Raw genomic sequence first — 18,038 nt, forward strand, 5'->3', positions numbered from 1 at the left:
ATTTGACCTCTGATTATCCTAGGGCCTCAGTAACTCAGTCTTGCAGAGGTGTGCTTTCTAGTTTGATTTGTATCTTTTTTGATTATTTGGCTGGGTATAAAATTCTAGGCATGAAATATTTTTCCTTCAGGATTTTGAAGGCGTGGTTCTGTTGTCTTTTGACTTCCAGTATTACTATTGAAAAACCTGAAACCATTCTGATTTCTGACCCTTTTTATGTGGGCTTTTTTTTTTAGCTTCTCTGGAAACTTATAGGATCTTCTCTTGGCTCCCAGGCTTCTGAGTTTTTTTGATGATATGCTTGATTTCTCATTGTGCTGTGTTCTTTGTAGATAATTTCAATCTTGAAACTGATGTCCTACAGTTTTAGAATTTTTCTCAAATTATTTTGTAGATGATTTCATCCTCTTTATTTTTGTTCTTTATTTCTTCTGGGATTCCTTTTACTTGGCTATTGAGTTTCTTGTGCTTGTCCTCTAATTGTATTATCTTTTGTCTCCTTTCTTCTCTTTGTCTTTTTGTTCTACTTTCTGGGATATTTCCTTAAATTATCTTCTAAGCTTTTTATTGAGTTTTTCCTTTCTGCTCTCTCTCTCTTTTTTTTTTTTTTTGTGAGGAGGACCAGCCCTGAGCTAACATCCAATGCCAGTCCTCCTCTTTTTGCTGAGGAAGACTGGCCCTGGGCTAACATCTGTGCCCATCTTCCTCTACTTTATATGGGATGCCGCCACAGCATGGCTTAATACGCGGTGCATCGGTGCGCACCCGGGATCCGAACTGGCGAACCCCGGGCTGCCACAGCGGAGCGCGTGCACTTAACTGCTTGCACCACCGGGCCAGCCCCTGTACTCTCTTATTTTTAATGTTTAATAGTTCTTTTTGTCTCCCTTAATATTTTTATATCATCAAGTTCTTATTTCATGGATATAATAGTTTTTCTACTGTCTTTGAGATATTACTGATATATGTTTTAAAAACTTTCTTCTTTTGCATAGTGTTTTCATGGTACCATAATAAAATTTAAACTTGTATAAATCACTTAATACAAATACATTCCAAAAACTTAGAGAAAAACCCTCACTTAAAAATATTTAAAACATTTTCTTCTTCTTCAAAGTTTTCTGGCTTGATAGGCTGGCTTTGTGCAAAAAAAAGTTCTAATTTATATAGTTTCTTTTGCTTTCCTCAATATTTTTTTTTTAATTATTTATTTTTTTCCCCCAAAGCCCCAGTAGATAGTTGTATGTCATAGTTGCACAGCCTTCTAGTTGCTGTATGTGGGACGCGGCCTCAGCATGGCCGGAGAAGCGGTGCGTCGGTGCGTGCCCGGGATCCGAACCCAGGTCGCCAGTAGCGGAGCGCGAGAACTTAACCGCTAAGCCATGGGGCCGGCCCCTCCTCATTGTTGATGGTACCCAAAACTTACAGTTTTTTCTGAGGTGAAATTTCCCTTGATATTATTTTGTTTTCTTTTGTTATGTGAGTTAATTTAAAGCAAGACACTGAAAATGCCATAATGGATTTTTAAGGCCCCATAATCACAAAGGCTTGGTCCTGACCATTTTATTGATTTTTAGTAAAATTGAACCTGCAAGTAACCTCATACCAGTGAGCATGCCATCTAGTTTACAAAGACCAAAAGGAAAAGGCATCAAACACACTCCCATCCCTTGCTCAATCACACCTACCAAGCTCTCGTTTCCCCTCTGTTTGGTCTCCGTCTGTCATGTTAGAGCATTTCCCAAATGTCTGATGATCACTAGTTGTTTGTTTGTGCTTAAGAAAGGGGCACTTAAAGGCCTTTTGGAATCATTGAGTGCATGAGTGGGGCTTGGAGACTATGAGGTTCACTCTAGGGTGATCTGCTAAAGTGTTTCCTTGGCAGTCCCCTTATGCCAGGATCTCTAGTCCTTTTCTCCTGGCTGGTCAGGTGCCCCAGATAAAGATTTATTCATTCCTTTAAAAGATACTTATTAGGGGTATACCCTAGGCACTGGGGTGTAGCAGTGAACAAGACAGATAAAAATTCTTGTTCTCATGGAGTCCATATTTTGGTGGAGGAGATTGGCCATAAATGAGATAAATAAGTATGTATAATATGTTAAGTAATGATAAGTGGTAAGGAGAAAAAGTAAAGCAGGGAGGGTAGATGTAAAAGCATTGGAGGACTGAGGTTGAAATATGTTAAGGAATAAGTGGTAAGGAGAAAAAGTAAAGCAGGGAGGGTAGATGTAAAAGCATTGGAGGACTGAGGTTGAAATTGTAGGTAATGTGGTGAGGGAAGGCCTCAATGAGAAGATGACTTTTGAATAAAGACCTAAAGGAGGTGAGGGAGTGAGTTGGAGGTGTATATTGGAGAAGGGAGTTCCAGGCAGAGGGAGTAGGTCCTGAGGTACAAGTGTGTCCGGGATGATCGAGGAACCACATGGAGGCCGTTGTGGCTCTTCTGTTCCCTGTGCTCCCTGCCTGTGGCCTCCTGTGTGCATGTGTTCACTGAGTTTGTTACCTGTCTCTCCTTGCTAGAATTTTTGAATAAATAAATGTAATGCATTTTAGGAAGGTTTTTCATCTGAAGGTAGGAAAAAAACTTGGTTATTGTTAGATAAACATATCTTCATTTGTCTGAAAAATGAATTTTGTAATATTAATCTCATTCTTTGATTAAAAAAAGAGGTAAGGCTTATTTGTATTCTGATTTTAAAATGTTATTTATCTTTGCCATTTTTCTCCCAGTTTTTGTAGGTTCTACCAATCCAGTTTAAGGTTACCCAAATAGGAGCAATGTGTTCCTTTTCCCTCCTAAGTGCATTTTATTTAAAACTTTTACCTTTTCTTTTCATTTAGGAAGAAAGGTTTCGGTGGGACTGCAGGGATGGCATTTGTGGGAACAGTGTGTTCAAGGAGCCACGCAGGCGGGATTAACGTGGTACATTTTTGTCTTCGATGTTCACCTTTGGTCATATGCATTAGGACAGTATCAAGCATTTATTGACTCTATACTTCCTCCCCTAGTCCTTAAAACAATATTTTGGGTATTATAAAGGACATGTTAGAGTGGCAGATGTGTTCTTTCCCTAGAGACTGGATTAAGTTTTCTAGTATTTATTAGCTCATTTTTTATGGATGTGGAAATAGAGACTCCATTTAAGAAAATTAAATTAGAACCATGAATCTGTTTTCCCATAAACCACCATGAATAATCTGTTGGTGCTAAAGTAATTGATCTGTTGCTGAAAGGGTCCGTCTCCATCATCAGTATGTTGAGTCACACCAGTTTCTGACTAGACTGAAATGTGTAAAGACTGATGTTGGATGCTTGATTTATCATATAGACTGTCAACATTGTAATGATAAATTTCCTTTTGTGAAAAAATAATCTGAGAAACAAAACATATCGTTTTTGTTCAGAAACCTGATTAATACCTTCCTTTGTTTGGTCAGTTTGGGCAAATCACGGTGGAGTCATTTGCATCCATTGTTGCTCATGAATTGGGTCATAACCTTGGAATGAATCACGATGATGGGAGAGATTGTTTTTGTGGAGCAAAGAGCTGCATCATGAATTCAGGAGCATCGTGAGTAACTGAATTCTTTCTTCTTCTTCTTCTTAATATGGTATTGTAGATCAGTGTTTCTTGAACTGTGGTATACTCATGTCTTATGTTGAAAAATCGAGAAAAATTATTGCTGGCTCCCCTGAAACTAATTACATGATACACCAATGAGAAGTCCATTTTTAAATTAAATAAATAATTTCAGAGAGCTTTAAGAAAGAAACATTTATGTAGGCACAGGTATGTAGCTACCCTCTTGTGTAAACCAATTGACAGACCAAAAAAGTATAAGAACATGAAATAATTTACATCTGAAGTAGAAATTAGGGAAGAGTTTCTGCTGGATTCAGTGCAGGTTGGCTTAGATTGAAGCACTATATGCAGCATTTAGTCACAAACCTCTTCTTGAGAACGTGCTGCATTGTCACTGTAAGTAGAAGAAATCCTGACACAGTCCTACTAACATCCCCAATTTTATAGTTAAAGGTGGGAGGCAAGACAAAGAGGAGGAGAAAGAAGAGTTAACATTTATTGAACTCTTTTTATGTATCAGGCTTTGGTCTAAGCACTTAAAAGTTATTAATCATTTAATGCTCAACGACCTCAAGAGATGTAGGTACCTTGTTATCTCTATCTACGGATGAGGTCACACATCTAAGGAAGTGGTAAAGCTGGAATTTGAAGTCAGGAAGTCTGAGTCCAGAGCCTGTGATCTTAGAACCCCTTCCTTTGCCAGGGTTCAAAAATAATTACAATAGAGAGTCTAACGGTGAACAAAACCATTGAGTTTGTTGGACTTCTTTTTGATGCAGATTTGTCATAAGGCAATAAGGTTCCTTCCTCGTTTAGTAGGCAGTAGTGCTAAGCAGAGAGCTGGACATGGCCACAATGCATAGGTGGAGTAGAAGCTGAGCCAGAGAAAAAATTAGATATGAAAGACGTTCATCTTTAAGAAACACAGATGAACATTTCATGTGGGGAATATCCATGACCCCAAGTGTTCACTCCTTTCTACCTCACTCAAGCTTCTGGAGCACTGAAAGAATAATAAAAACTTCTGTTAGCCAGCTCTTTATCTTCAGATCCAAGAGTACAATTCTAATCACATCCTGGTGTAAAGGGAAGCACTCAGGTGGAATTTACTGCAAAATTTGTTTGTTTTTGAGAAAATACTAGGCTGAAAAATAGACATGAGAGAATTAGAATAGTGCTTATGAAAAAACTATACTTAATAAAAAATAATTATATTCACGAGAAAAGTCATATGTTTGTAAAAGATTTCCTGTAGGATAGGGAAGTAAATTTATTGTTTGCTTTGGCTGGCAGTGAAGTTGAGGAAGATGTGAATTCAGGGAACAAGAAATGAATAATCAACAATGAGATAAGACAGGAGACTAAGATGAAAAAAGGAGCGTTCAGAGTAAAGGAAGGAATGTCATGAAACAGTGCCATAGTGGAATTTAAAATGGTATAAGAAGCGATGAAGAGTGGATCCATACTTTATAGTGTCACTCATCAAATATTTGGTGAGCCCTGACTATGTGCCAAACTTTGTTTTGGGCACTTGGCATATCTCAGTGAATTAGACAAAGACTTGCCGTTCGTGGGGTTTATATTTTAATGGTGGCATAAAAACTATTAACATAGTAAATACATCAATAATATAGAACGTTGGAAGGTGATAAGCGCTGTGGAAAATAAAATAGAACAGGATTGGAAGAGTGGGAGAGCCAGGGGTGGTATGGTGGTGGTGATGGTAGAGGTCAATTTTCAATTTTAAATTTGTGTTGTCAAGGTAAGCTTATTTGAGATGACATCAGCCCAAGTGCTTGAAGGAGGTGAGTAGAAAGTTAGCTGTGTGAATATCTGAGCAAAGAGCAAGTACAAAAGAAGTGCAGGCAGGATAGATTTTTTTTTTCAAGATGGAAGAAATTACAGCAGGTTTGTATACTAATAGGATTAATTTAGTAGAAAAATTGGTGATCTAGGACAGAGAGGGAATGCTGCTGGAGTCGTCCTTGAGTGGATGAGAGGGTCTGGGAGCTGGGGCACAAGTGGAGGGATTTGCTTTGAAGGAGCACTGGTAGGGTATCTGTAGTAATAGGAGTAAATGGATGTAGCTGCTGGTAGTTGGATAGATTTGATGGTGGGAGTCTGTGGGTCAGTTTTCTCAGTGAAATAGGAAGTAGGTTCATCAGCTGAAAGAGAGGATGGGGAGGAGCTGTTGGGGGTTTCAGGAAATAGGGAAAGGTGTGGAATAGTTGTCTAGTAGAAGGAGAGGGTAAGTGGAGTAGAATGTGGTTGCTGGACAACTTTAATGGGGCCACTTGAGATTCACAGTCATGAAGTTTAAATGAGATTAATCAGTGTAGTTTTGTGTTTTTGTCCAGCCACTTTCAATTGCATAGGTACATAAGAGAGTTGGTTTTGTTTAGGCAAATACAATAAAGTAAGAGAGGGGCAAGGAAGTCAAACCTGTTTGCAAAGGAGTAATTATAATGATGGACCATGACGTTTAAACTGGATAAGGCTTAGGAAATAGAGGACATCATGGGGAGCTGAGAGAAGTAAAAAGGGAAAACACCAATGGATTGGAAGTCCTGGTGGGATTAAAGATATATTGGAGAATAAAGGTATACTAGAGGGAGAGTGGAATGCATAAAGTTGAGATTATAATTTATAGTTATTGATAATGATAAAGTGTCCATTAAAACCATGGCAATGAGTGGTTGACATGGTGGAGGATAAGATCATTGGAGGAGAGGAGTTCAAGCCACTGAGAGCTCAAGAGGTAGTAAGATTATCTACCTGTATATTGAAATCAGCAAAAATTAAGACAAGAATAGTGTTACAGAGACAGTGTTAGCGAAAAGGATATGAGAGGGAGTAACCTGGGGGTTGCAGACGTTAGTAACAAAGATAGTGGCTGATTTCATTTTATAAGATTCAAAGCTGGGAGATTTTGGGAAGGAGGGAGAAAGCATGGCCTAAAAGCAGCAGTCTGGAGGAAGAACACTGATTCCATCTCTAGCTGTATGAGAGTTGTGGGAAAAAAGCTGCCACCACTTGAGATGGTTCTAGTGGAGGCTGTGAAATCAGGAGATACCTGAGTTTCAAGTAGAGCTTGAAGGTGAAGGCTACTTTCAGAGAAGAGGTTGAAGATAAAGGAGTTTTTGCTGATGGTGGACTGTGATTTCCAGAGCGCATAGCAAGAGAACAGGATACATGTGAAGCCTCATGGGTATTAGAGTGCAGGAGACAAGGGCCTACTTAGGGGTCTGCAGCTTCTTGTGGTGATTGGTGTAAACAGGCATAAAGGACACAGTGAGATTTGTCCTGGTAGACTGAAGGCAGATAGTGGTGACGAGGCTGCGTGTATTAAGGATGGAGAAGGGTAAAGTGTTTGGGGTTCCCTCTTGACTCTGTCCTTGGATGCTAGGAGATCTGAATTTACCTTAGTCCTAGGATAGGAATTCATTTTGCCTCTGGTTGGGTGACTCCTCTCTGATGCCTGTTCAAAAACAGTCTGCAAGTCAATCTTGATAAACTTTCTCAGATTGCAGGGAGCAAGACATAGAGTTTAAAAGTTAGAAAGATGTGATAGATTTTGAGAACACAGTGGAAAGACAGTTTATGGGCCATTGGACTTACTGGAGGAGCAACCAGAACAAATGGAACTTGAAAGAATATATATAATATTAAAAAAAAAAGTAAAAATAACTAAGTGGGGGAGGTTTAAAATCCCTTAAAATTGGAGAAATATATGTCTAATTGTATTTTATTTTTTAAAAATTTCATCTTTTATTTTTTTATGAAGTATAGTTGACATATAATATTATACATTTATGCGCCACATAATGACGTTTTGGTCAACAATGGACTGCATGTATGATCGTGGTCCCATAAGATTGGTACCATATAGTCTAGGCGTGTAGTAGGCTGTACCATCTAGGTTTATTTAAGTACACTCTGTGATGTTTGTATGACGATGCGATCGCCTAACAATGCATTTCTCAGAACGTATCCCCATCGTTAAGTGATTCGTGATTGTATTAGTTTCACTATGTACAACATAGTGATCCCACATTTATATACTTTACAAAATGATCACCATGACAAGTCAAACACCCATCTGTTAGCATACAAAGTTATTATAATATTATTGGCTGTATTGTCTATGCTGTATATTACATCACTGTGACTTATTTATTTTATAACTGAAAGTTTGTAACTCTTAATCCCCTTCACTTATTTCACTCGTCTTGTCATCTCTCTCCCCTCTGCCAGCAAACAAGCTTGTTATTTGTATCTATGAGTTTGTTTCTGTTTTGTTTGTTCTTTGTTTTGTTTTTTAGATTCCACGTATAAGTGAAATTTGTTGGTTATTGTAAATAGTGCTGCAATGAACATAGGGGTACATGTATCTTTTCAAATTAGTGTTTTTGTTTTCTTCGCATGTATACACAGTAGTGGAATTGCTGGATCATACACTAGTTCTATTTTTAATTTTTTGAGGAATCTCTATACTGTTTTCCATAGTGGCTGCACCAGTTTACATTCCCACCAACAGTGTATGAGGGTTCCCTTTTTCCACATCCTCACCAACACTTGTTATTTGTTTTCTTTTTGCTAATAGTCATTCTGACAGGTGTGAAGTGATACCTCATTGTGGTTTTGATTTGCGTTTACCTGGTAACTAGTGATGTTGAGCATCTTTTCATGTGTCTGTTGGCCACCTGTATGTCTTCTTTGGAAAAATGTCTGTTTAGGTCCTCTGCCCATTTTTAAATCAGATTGTTTGGTTTTTTTTGATATTGAGTTGTATGAGTTCTTTATATATTTTAGACATTAACTCTTTATAGGATATATCATTTGCAAATACCTTCTCCCATTCAGTAGGTTGCCTTTTCATTTTGTTGATGGTTTCCTTCGCTGTGGAAAAGTTTTTAGTTTGATGTAATCCTACTTGTTTATTTTTGCTTTTGTTGCCTTTGCCTGAGGAGACAGATCCAAAAAAATTTTGCTAAGACTGATGTCAAAGAGCTGACTGCCTATGTTTTCTTCTAGGAGTTTTATGGTTTCAAGTCTTATTATTATTTTTCTTTTTGTGAGGAAGATCAGCCCTGAGCTAACATCCGTGCTAATCCTCCTCTTTTTGCTGAGGAAGACCGGCTCTGAGCTAACATCTATTGCCAATCCTCCTCTTTTTTTTCTCCCCAAAGCCCCAGCAGATAGTTTTATGCCATAGTTGCACATCCTTCTAGTTGCTGTATGTGGGATGCGGCCTCAGTATGGCCGGAGAAGCGGTGCGTCGGTGCGCGCCCGGGATCCGAACCCCAGGCCGCCAGTAGCGGAGCGCGGGCACTTAACCACTAAGCCATGGGGCCACAGGTCTTACATTTAAGTCATTAATCCATTTTTGAGTAAGATAGTGGTCTAGTTTCATTCTTTTGCGTGTAGCTGTCCAGTTTTCCCAGCACCATTTATTGAAGAGACTGTCTTTTCCCCATTGTATATTCTTGCCTCTTTTCTTATGGATTGATTGACCATATAAGCATGGGTTTTTTTCTGGGCTCTCTATTCTGTTCCATTGATCTCTGTGTCTGTTTTTGTTCCAGTACCATGCTAATTTGATTACTATAGCTTTGTAGTATAGTTTGAAATCAGAAAGTGTGATGCCTCCTGCTTTCTTCTTTCTAAAGATTATTTTGGCTATTCAGGGTCTTTTGTGGTTCTGTACAAATTTTAGGATTATTTGTTCTAATTCTGTGAAAATTCCATTGATATTTTGATAGAGATTGCATTGAATCTGTAGATTGTTTTGGATAGTATGGATATTTTAACAATATTATTTATTCCAATCCACAAGCACAGTATATCTTCCCATTTATTTGTGTCATCTTCAGCTTCTTTCATCAATGTCTTATAGTTTTCAGAGTACAGGTCTTTCACCTCCTTGGTTAAATTTATTTCTAGGTATTTTATTCTTTCGGATGCAATTGTAAATGGGATTGCTTTCCTAATTTCTCTTTCTGATAGTTCATTTTTAGTGTATAGAAAGACAACTGATTTCTGAATGTTGATTTTGTAGCCTACAACTTGACTGAATTCATTTATTAGTTCTAATATTTTTGTTGGTGGAGTCTTTGGGGTTTTCTATATATAGTATCCTGTCATCTCTGAATAGTGACAGTTTTACTTCTTCCTTTCCAATTTGGATGCCTTTTATTTCTTTTTCATGTCTGATTGCTGTGACTAGGACTTCCAATACTATGTTGAATAAAAGTGGCTAGAGTGGGCATCCTTCTCTTGTTCCTGATCTCAGAGGAAATGCTTTCAGCTTTTCACCATTGAGTATGATGTTAGCTGTGGGATTGTCATATATAGCCTTTATTATGTTTAGGTATGTTCCCTCTATACTAACTTTGTTGAGAGTTTTTATCATAAATGGATGTTGAATCTTGTCAGATGCTTTTTCTTCATCTAGTATAGTGATCGTATGATTTTTATCCTTCATTTTGTTAATATGGTGTATCACATTGATTTATTTGCACATGTTGAACCATCCTTGCATCCCTGGGATAAATCCCACTTGATCATTGTGTCTGATCCTTCTAATGTCTTGTTGAATTTGGTTTGCCAATATTTTGTTGAGGATTTTTGCATCTATATTCATTAGGGATATTGCCCTGTAATTTTCTTTTTTCTTTCTTTTAAAATCTTTGTCTGGTTTTTGTATCAGGATAATGCTGGCCTTGTAGAATGAGTTTGGAAGCATTCCTTCCTCTTTAATTTTTTGAAATAGTTTGAGAAGGATAGGTATTAACTCTTTTAAATGTTTGGTAGAATTTACCTGTGAAGCTGACTGGTCCCGAACTTTTGTTTGTTGGGAGTTTTTTAACTACTGATTCAATTTCATTGCTAATAATGGTCTCTTCAGATTTTCTATTTCTTCCTGATTCAGTCTTGGAGGATTTTGTGTTTCTAAAAGTTTATCCATTTCTTCTAGATCATCCAGTTTATTGGCATATAATTGTTTGTAGTAATCTCTTATGATCCTTTATATTTCTGTGATGTTCTTTGTAACTTCTCTGCTTTCATTTCTAATTTTATTTATTTGGGCCCTCTCTCTTTTTTTCTTGATGAGTCTGGCTGAAGTTTTATCAATTTTGTTTATCTTTTCAAAAAACCAGCTCTTACTTGCATTGATCTTTTCTATTGTTTTTTTAGTCTGTATTTCATTTATTTTTGCTCCGATCTTTATTATTTGCCTCCTTCTACTAATTTTGGGCTTTGTTCTGCTTTTTCTAGTTCCTTTAGGTGTAAGGTTAGATTGTTTATTTGAGATTTTTCTTGTTTCCTAGGGTAGGCCTATGTCACTATAAACTTGCCTCTTAAACCTGCTTTTGCCGTGTCCCATATGGAACATTGTGTTTCCATTTTCATTTGTCTGAAGGTATTTTTTGATTTTCTCTTTGATTTCCTTGTTCACCCTTTGGTTATTTAATAGCATGTTGTTTAGCCTTCTTGTGTTTGTGTTTTTTCCAGTTTTCTTCTTGTAATTGATTTCTAGTTTCATACCATTGTTGTTGGAAAACATGGCTGATATGATTTCAGTCTTGTTAAACTTATTCAGACTTGTTTTGTTGCCTAATATGTGATCTCTCCTGGAGAATGTTCCATGTGCACTTGAAAAGAATGTGTATTCTGCTGCTTTTGGATGGAATGTTCTGTATATGTCTGTTAAGTCATTCTGGTCTATTGTATCATTTAAGGCTGATGTTTCCTTGGTGACTGCTCTGTGGATGATCTGTCCACTGATGTAAAAGTCCACTACTATTGTTGTATTGCTGTAAATTTTTCCCTTGAGGTCTGTTAATAATTGCTTTGTATATTTTGGTGCTCCTATGTTGAGTGCATATATATTAATAAATGTTATGTCTTCTTGATGGATTGTCCCCTTTATTATTTTTTCTTCTCTCTTTTTTTTTTGTGAGGAAGACCAGCCCTGAGCTAACATCCGATGACAATCCTCCTCTTTTTGTCGAGGAAGATCAGCCCTGGGCTAACTCTGTGCCCATCTTCCTCTGCTTTAGATGGATGCAACCACAGCACGGCCTGATGAGCCGTGTGTCGGTGCGCGCCCAAGATTTGAACCAGCAAACCCTGGGCCGCCGAAGCAGAGTGTGCACGCTTAACTGCTGAGCCACCGGGCCGGCCTCTGATTGTCCCCTTTATTATTATGTAATGTCTATTTTTGTCTCTTGTTACCTTTTTCCTGAAGTCTATTTTGTCTGATATAAGTATGCCTACACCCACTTTCTTTCAGCTACCATTGCTTAGAGTATCAGCTTCGGCTCTTTTCTTTTAGGTTTAACTATCACTTTCAAGTTAAATATATATATAACATGCACGCACACATACACACACATGCATTTGTATTCTGCGTAGGATTTTTTTTGGAGTTTTAAGGTTTGTGGTTTGATATTTTTCATTAGTTGTGAAAAATTCTCAGCCATTACATTTTCACATGATGCTTCTTCACATATTGCCTCTGTACATACTGCTGCTGCGCCTTTGCTATCCTTCTTCTATGATTCTAGCTAACTGTGTGTAAGACCTCACAATGTGCTCTTTGTCTCTTAGTCTTTCTTTTATATTTTCTATCGTTTTGTGTTTCTTTCTGGGTAGTTTCTTTTGACATCTTCCACTTCACTGATCTGCCTTCATCTGTGTTTAGTCTGTTGTTAAACCTATCCATTGAATTCTTAATTTTGCCCATTATAGTTCATTTGCCAAATTTCTGTCTGGTTCTTTTTCAAATCTGCTATATTGTGGATTTTAGTTCCCTGCTAAATTTTCAAGCTTGACATTTTTCTTCTTGACCATAGCAAGCAGGGATTTTTTTTTTTTTTTTTTTTTTTTTTTGGTTATTGTTTGATAATTCTGTTATCCGGAGACTTTGTTGGACTATATCTGTTTTTTTTTCCTTATAGTGTCTTTAAATTTTTTTTTTACCGTGGTTCTCATAGTATCTTCTGTCTTCATGTTGTGTTTTGATAATGTGTTGGCTGTTGTATTTGAATAATTTTTGGTAAGAATAACTTGACAAGTAAGATTATGTTATCCTTGGTGTGGTATTAAGTCTTCTTTTTTTGAGAAAAGATTTTCCATCTTCTACTTCATATGCTAGTTAATAAACATTAGTTATAATCTAACTTTGTAACATGATATTCATTATTATTTAAGATATTTGGGTGACCCAAGTAATATTCTTCTTACACACTGCTCTTGGATTCCTGGAAGTGTAAGGTATTCTTCCTGGGAGGTATTTTTCTGAAGAAATGGCTTTCTTAACTCCCCCTCAGTGCCGTCTACATCAGAAGGCCTCCATAATTGGAGTGCTCTTTTTTTTTTAAATCTAAGTGCCATCACTTAGAGCCCTCTCTCAGGTCTTCCTATGTCTAGGCTGTGGGAGTTAGGATGTTAATGGTGGAAATGTATTCCGGTTATTTCCAGATTACTTGTATAATGTTCTACATGATAGTTGATTTTTTTTTTTGTCATGTCATTGTAGACTCTTTCCTTTATTTTCAGTCACATCTTTCTTTTTTTGAAGCAGTTTTGGAAAACAACTAGATGTGAGAAAAGAGATGAGGAGATGCTTTAAATTGATATCCTAGTGCCCAGAGGCAATAGGTAGAGAGTAGGAATACTTTACTTGCTATTCAAGCCAAGTATCAGTAGAAAGATTATCCTTCTTATGACTGTAGGTGCCATCCAAGGATGACTAGGGGAAGAATGTTTTCATTTTAGCTTCCAAAGCTTTACTGAAGGCCAACTTGGGGATGTTTATTACTATTTCCATCTGCTAAAAAGCACCAGAAGTGTTTTTGTTATCCTCTTCAGTACTGTAGTCAACTTCATTGTAGGTAAAACAGATTTTTTTTGTAGATTGCTTTAGGATCAAACATTTAAAACATTGTTTCTTTGAGAAAATGTGTTCCATCTATGAAATAACAAGCATATTTTAAAAATAACCTGTTTAGAAGTGATGGATTTTGTGTAGATTAAAATTAGAGACTTAAGTGTAGGAATATACATATGTCTGCGTAACTCCTGTGGCTATTGGCTGATTAATATATTCTAACAGAAAACAGTATTAAATATGTACTATGTGGCATATGCTGTATTAACCACAGGAAGATCAACAATAGGAAATAAAAAATAATTACACACCTCTGTTTAAATGGAAATCTCTTGTTTATCAAATAATTATTATATACCTTAGTTTGACATTTCCACTTGATGTCTGTTAGACCCAAACTCCTATTGTCCCTCCTAAAACCTGCTCTACCCTCAGTCTTTCCCATGTCAGTTAATGGTAACACCTTCCTTCTAGTAGCTCAGGACAAAAACCTCAGAGTCATCCTTTTTTTTTTGAGGAATGTTAGCCCTGAGCTAACATCTGTTGCCAATCCTCCTCTTTTTGCTGAGGAAGACTGGCCCTGGGCTAACATCCGTGTCCATCTTCCTCCACTTTATATGGGAGGCCGCCACAGCATGGCTTGACAAGCGGTGCATTGGTGTGTGCCCGGGATCCGAACCCTGGGCCACCGCAGCAGAGCGCGCACTTAACTGCTACGCCACTGGTTGGCCCCTCAGAGTTATCCTTGACTTCTCTCTTTTTTTTCACATTCTTCATCTTTTTTTTTTTTTATAATTTTATTTATTTATTTTTTCCCCCAAAGCCCCAGCAGATAGTTGTAGGTCATAGCTGTACATCCTTCTAGTTGCTGTATGTGGGACGCGGCCTCAGCATGGCCGGAGAAGCGGTGCGTCGGTGCGCACCCCGGATCGAACCCGGGCCGCCAGCAGTGGAGTGCGCGCACTTAACCGCTACGCCACTGGTTGGCCCCTCAGAGTTATCCTTGACTTCTCTCTTTTTTTTCACATTCTTCATCTTAATGGCTGTTCCTTTAAAGCATATAAATAATCCAAACACTTCTTACTGCTTCCGCTGCTATCATGCTGGTCCATCATCATCATTTGAGTGGATTTCTGCAAGAGCCTCCTGTGTGGTCTTCCTGCTTAACATAGCAACCATGGTGATTCTGTTAAAACATAGTCAAATCATGTTACTCCTGCTCAACACTTTCCACTGTGTCATTCCTCCCTGCCCAGATCTCCCCATTTCACTCATAGTAAAAAGTCAAATTCTTACAATGGCCTATTCCCACCTTCGCTGACTGTAGCTCTTCATTACTCATTCCCTCACCGGCTCACTCTGCTCCAACCCCACTGGCTTCCTTGTTGTTCGCTGAACACGCCAGGCAGGCTTCTACCTTAGAGTTTTTGCACTTGCTCTTTCTTCTCCCTGTAATGTTCTCCCCCCAGATATCCAGTTTTGATTCAGTTGTCACAGTGTGTGAAGTGCCTGTCCTGACTGCTCTTTTAAAATTTGCAGTGGCCCCCGCACCCTGTACAGGTCATTCCCTTCACCTGCTTACCTTTTTCCCCGATGTCTCTTACCTTCTAATATACTATAATATTTACTTTCTTATTATGTTTATAGTCTGTCTCACTCACCAGAATGTCACCTTCACAGGAGTGGGGATTTTTGTCTGCTTTGTTTACTATTTTATCCCTTGCACAGAGAAGAATGCCTTGTACATAATAGATGTTCAACACATATTTGTTGAATAAACTATATTGCACAAAAGGATTCCTCCTCAGAGTATTCTTAAACAGAGAGTAGCAAGAAAAAGAAGAATGCAGAAAACAGGTGTTTTTATTATTGTCAAAAACCTTGTGCTAGGTCTTTTCTTTCTATGTGAGTCCAAATATTGTCTTTGTTTATTCTTTTGTTATAGACCATTGATTGTTCATGTTCTTTCTCTGCTGGTTAATCTGTTAAAATCCTTCAACATCCCACATTCAAAGACCTTTTTGTCAAATAGTAGTTAACAGTACCAAAACGTTCTAGGCAAACTGTTTTCCATTCCCAAGAGCCGAGAGCCAGAGCTGTCTACTTCCCTGGAGACTTGGGCCAGTTAGCAAAGAAGAGTGTAACATGCATACCTAGGGGACAAAGTCTCACAGAAAGGATGTTTCTTAGATTCCTTGGGTGTGCAAAAGACTCAGCATAGATCAGGAGGCCTCGTCAATAACAGTAATGCAACATAGTCTTCATTCCCACCACTACTTTTGGCACCATTGCTCAAACTGATGGAAAAGAGATTCTGTCAGGGCACCAAATTCCCCTGATAAAATTTTAATGTGATTTGGATTTCTCAGAGATTTTCATTGTATATATTGGTGTGTTTCCCACTAGTCTTCAAAAGTAAAAATAGCCAAGAGAACTATCTGAAAATATTTTATAGTTATTGAGTAAAACAGTAACTAAAAAACCCCCAATAACATGTAGAACACATCAAGATTGCATATGTATAAATCTCACATAGCTCAAGTTGGACAGTTTCTAGAAGCCCATATAGCTTTCAAACTATTAACCATAGTTCTTAGGAATTATCACAAAAGGCATTTAAACCTCAAACTGTAGCTTAAATTCTCCACTGTGCATTCTGCTGCTTGATGGCTAGAGTGCATCCTCGCTGGAATTGCCCATTCACATTATTTTCACATAGCTCCTTGTAAGTGACAGTGAGGGGAACATAAGAATGTTATTGTGCAGAGTGGAAAAAGATTGGGGAAACATATAGCTAGCTTCAGATATTTGAAGAACTTTTACTGTGGAAGGTAAATAAAATTTAATTCAGGATAGGACTGGATAAGTTTTAAGGTCTCTTCTGATCATGAGATTTATGATTTTGAGTTTCAATGTAAGTGATGTGTTTGGAAGATATTTTCATGGAGGTATAATATATTGTAACCAAAATAGTGAATTACTATTAGTAACTGAAATGAGGTTCTACATTTATTAGAAATAGATATTAATTCCCATTTCTCTCTATTTTTGTTAGCTTATTTTCTGCCATTTTAAATATTCACTTGTGAGTTGGTTGAAGTCATTTGACTCAAAATGTTCAAAATGAATAATCACTATGACATAGATCTTTTTCTTAATGTTTATTCTAGAGGTTCCAGAAACTTTAGCAGTTGCAGTGCAGAGGACTTTGAGAAGTTAACTTTAAATAAAGGAGGAAGCTGCCTTCTTAATGTTCTAAAGCCCGATGAAGCCTATAGCGCTCCTTTCTGTGGTAATAAATTGGTGGACCCAGGGGAAGAGTGTGACTGTGGTACTCCAAAGGTCAGTTTAATTTTTGACTTTTGCTTTGTGAAATTACCTCAGGATTTGCAAAAAATAAAATAGCTTGCTTTGGGCAACTCTGGCATAGGAGCTAAAATAAAATTTAGAGGCAAGATGAGGATTGGTGTTTTGCTTGTGGGGATATATTCCTGGGATTGGTGAGCACATAACTAATGGTGTCATGTGTTTTGGTGTCAAGGAAAGTGCCATGTTTATTCTGCTATTTTTGCTACTTTCTACTGTTTCTGTTATGGTTAATTGGGTCATTTATTTAAGAACTAATCGGTTTTTCCCTTGGTTCTTTACTTGTAAGCTTTCACTATTCTGGCACTGCCATTGCAGAAATATTTATTCAGTTGAACTCATTTTAATAATAAATTGAAGCTGGCCCATTCTCCTTTAATTACAAAATTCTTGCTACTCAAATTAGCATTCTCCCTTTATTAACCTTCAGTTTACCTACTGATCTCTGGCTTTATCACACCTATTACCCACACTTATTGTCATAAGCCCATGTCTATTTTTATTCTTATTGTTCTGTATCTTAGCCATTCTCCTCTCAAAATGATCCATTTATGCCTTTTCCTCCTAAGCCTTGAATTAAATTTTAAAGAAATTTGTTCAATTGTGTGTAACCTTTACTGTATTCTCAATCTTTTCCACAAGTGCTTCTTCTTTATCCTTACCGGACTACACCTGGCTTTTGTCAGAAGACTTCATGCTCTAGAAAGGCAGTATGCATTTTATGATGAAACTGTGATGGGCCTTCATCCCACTATTGTTGCATGTCGAGGACTTCTCCTAAATGTTTTACATGGTATAATCTTCATAGTAACCCTATGAGATGGATATTTTTTATATTTTCATTTCTAGATGAGGAAAATAAGGCCTAACAAGGTTATGTTTAATTTCTAAATTAACGTTATACTGTTAGGATGACCAAGCCCTTCTCCTTTCTAGGCATTCTTGGATCATTTTCCTTAAATATTTTATATGTTTTGCTTTCTCCCGACTGTTTACTTCACTATCAAACTTACTAATATAGTCTATATTTGCTTTTTGAGCTTTCACACTAAAAAATTACTCTTTAAAAAAGTATCCCCTCCCCCTCAAGTATCAAGGGTTTTTTTCTTGGTATAAAAGTTTCAAACAGTAAGTGCAAGCAAAATTCCCCTTTCAAACTTTTATTTCCCCCATAAATTTTTTAGCTTCCT

The 18,038-nt window shown here is 37.4% G+C and overlaps 1 protein-coding gene across 1 annotated transcript in view; it reads left to right on the plus strand.

The window, feature by feature from the left end:
* ADAM9 (ADAM metallopeptidase domain 9) overlaps positions 1–18,038 on the plus strand; it is a 148,625-nt gene that overhangs the window by 43,500 nt on the left and 87,087 nt on the right. Inside the window, exons 10-12 of the mRNA XM_058525256.1 lie at positions 2,845–2,926; positions 3,442–3,575; positions 16,653–16,824. Coding sequence (XP_058381239.1) covers positions 2,845–2,926; positions 3,442–3,575; positions 16,653–16,824 — 388 coding nt within the window. The remainder of the gene's footprint in view (positions 1–2,844; positions 2,927–3,441; positions 3,576–16,652; positions 16,825–18,038) is intronic.

Source organism: Diceros bicornis, chromosome 29 (assembly GCF_020826845.1).
Source record: "Diceros bicornis minor isolate mBicDic1 chromosome 29, mDicBic1.mat.cur, whole genome shotgun sequence".
Taxonomy (NCBI): Eukaryota; Metazoa; Chordata; class Mammalia; order Perissodactyla; family Rhinocerotidae; genus Diceros; species Diceros bicornis.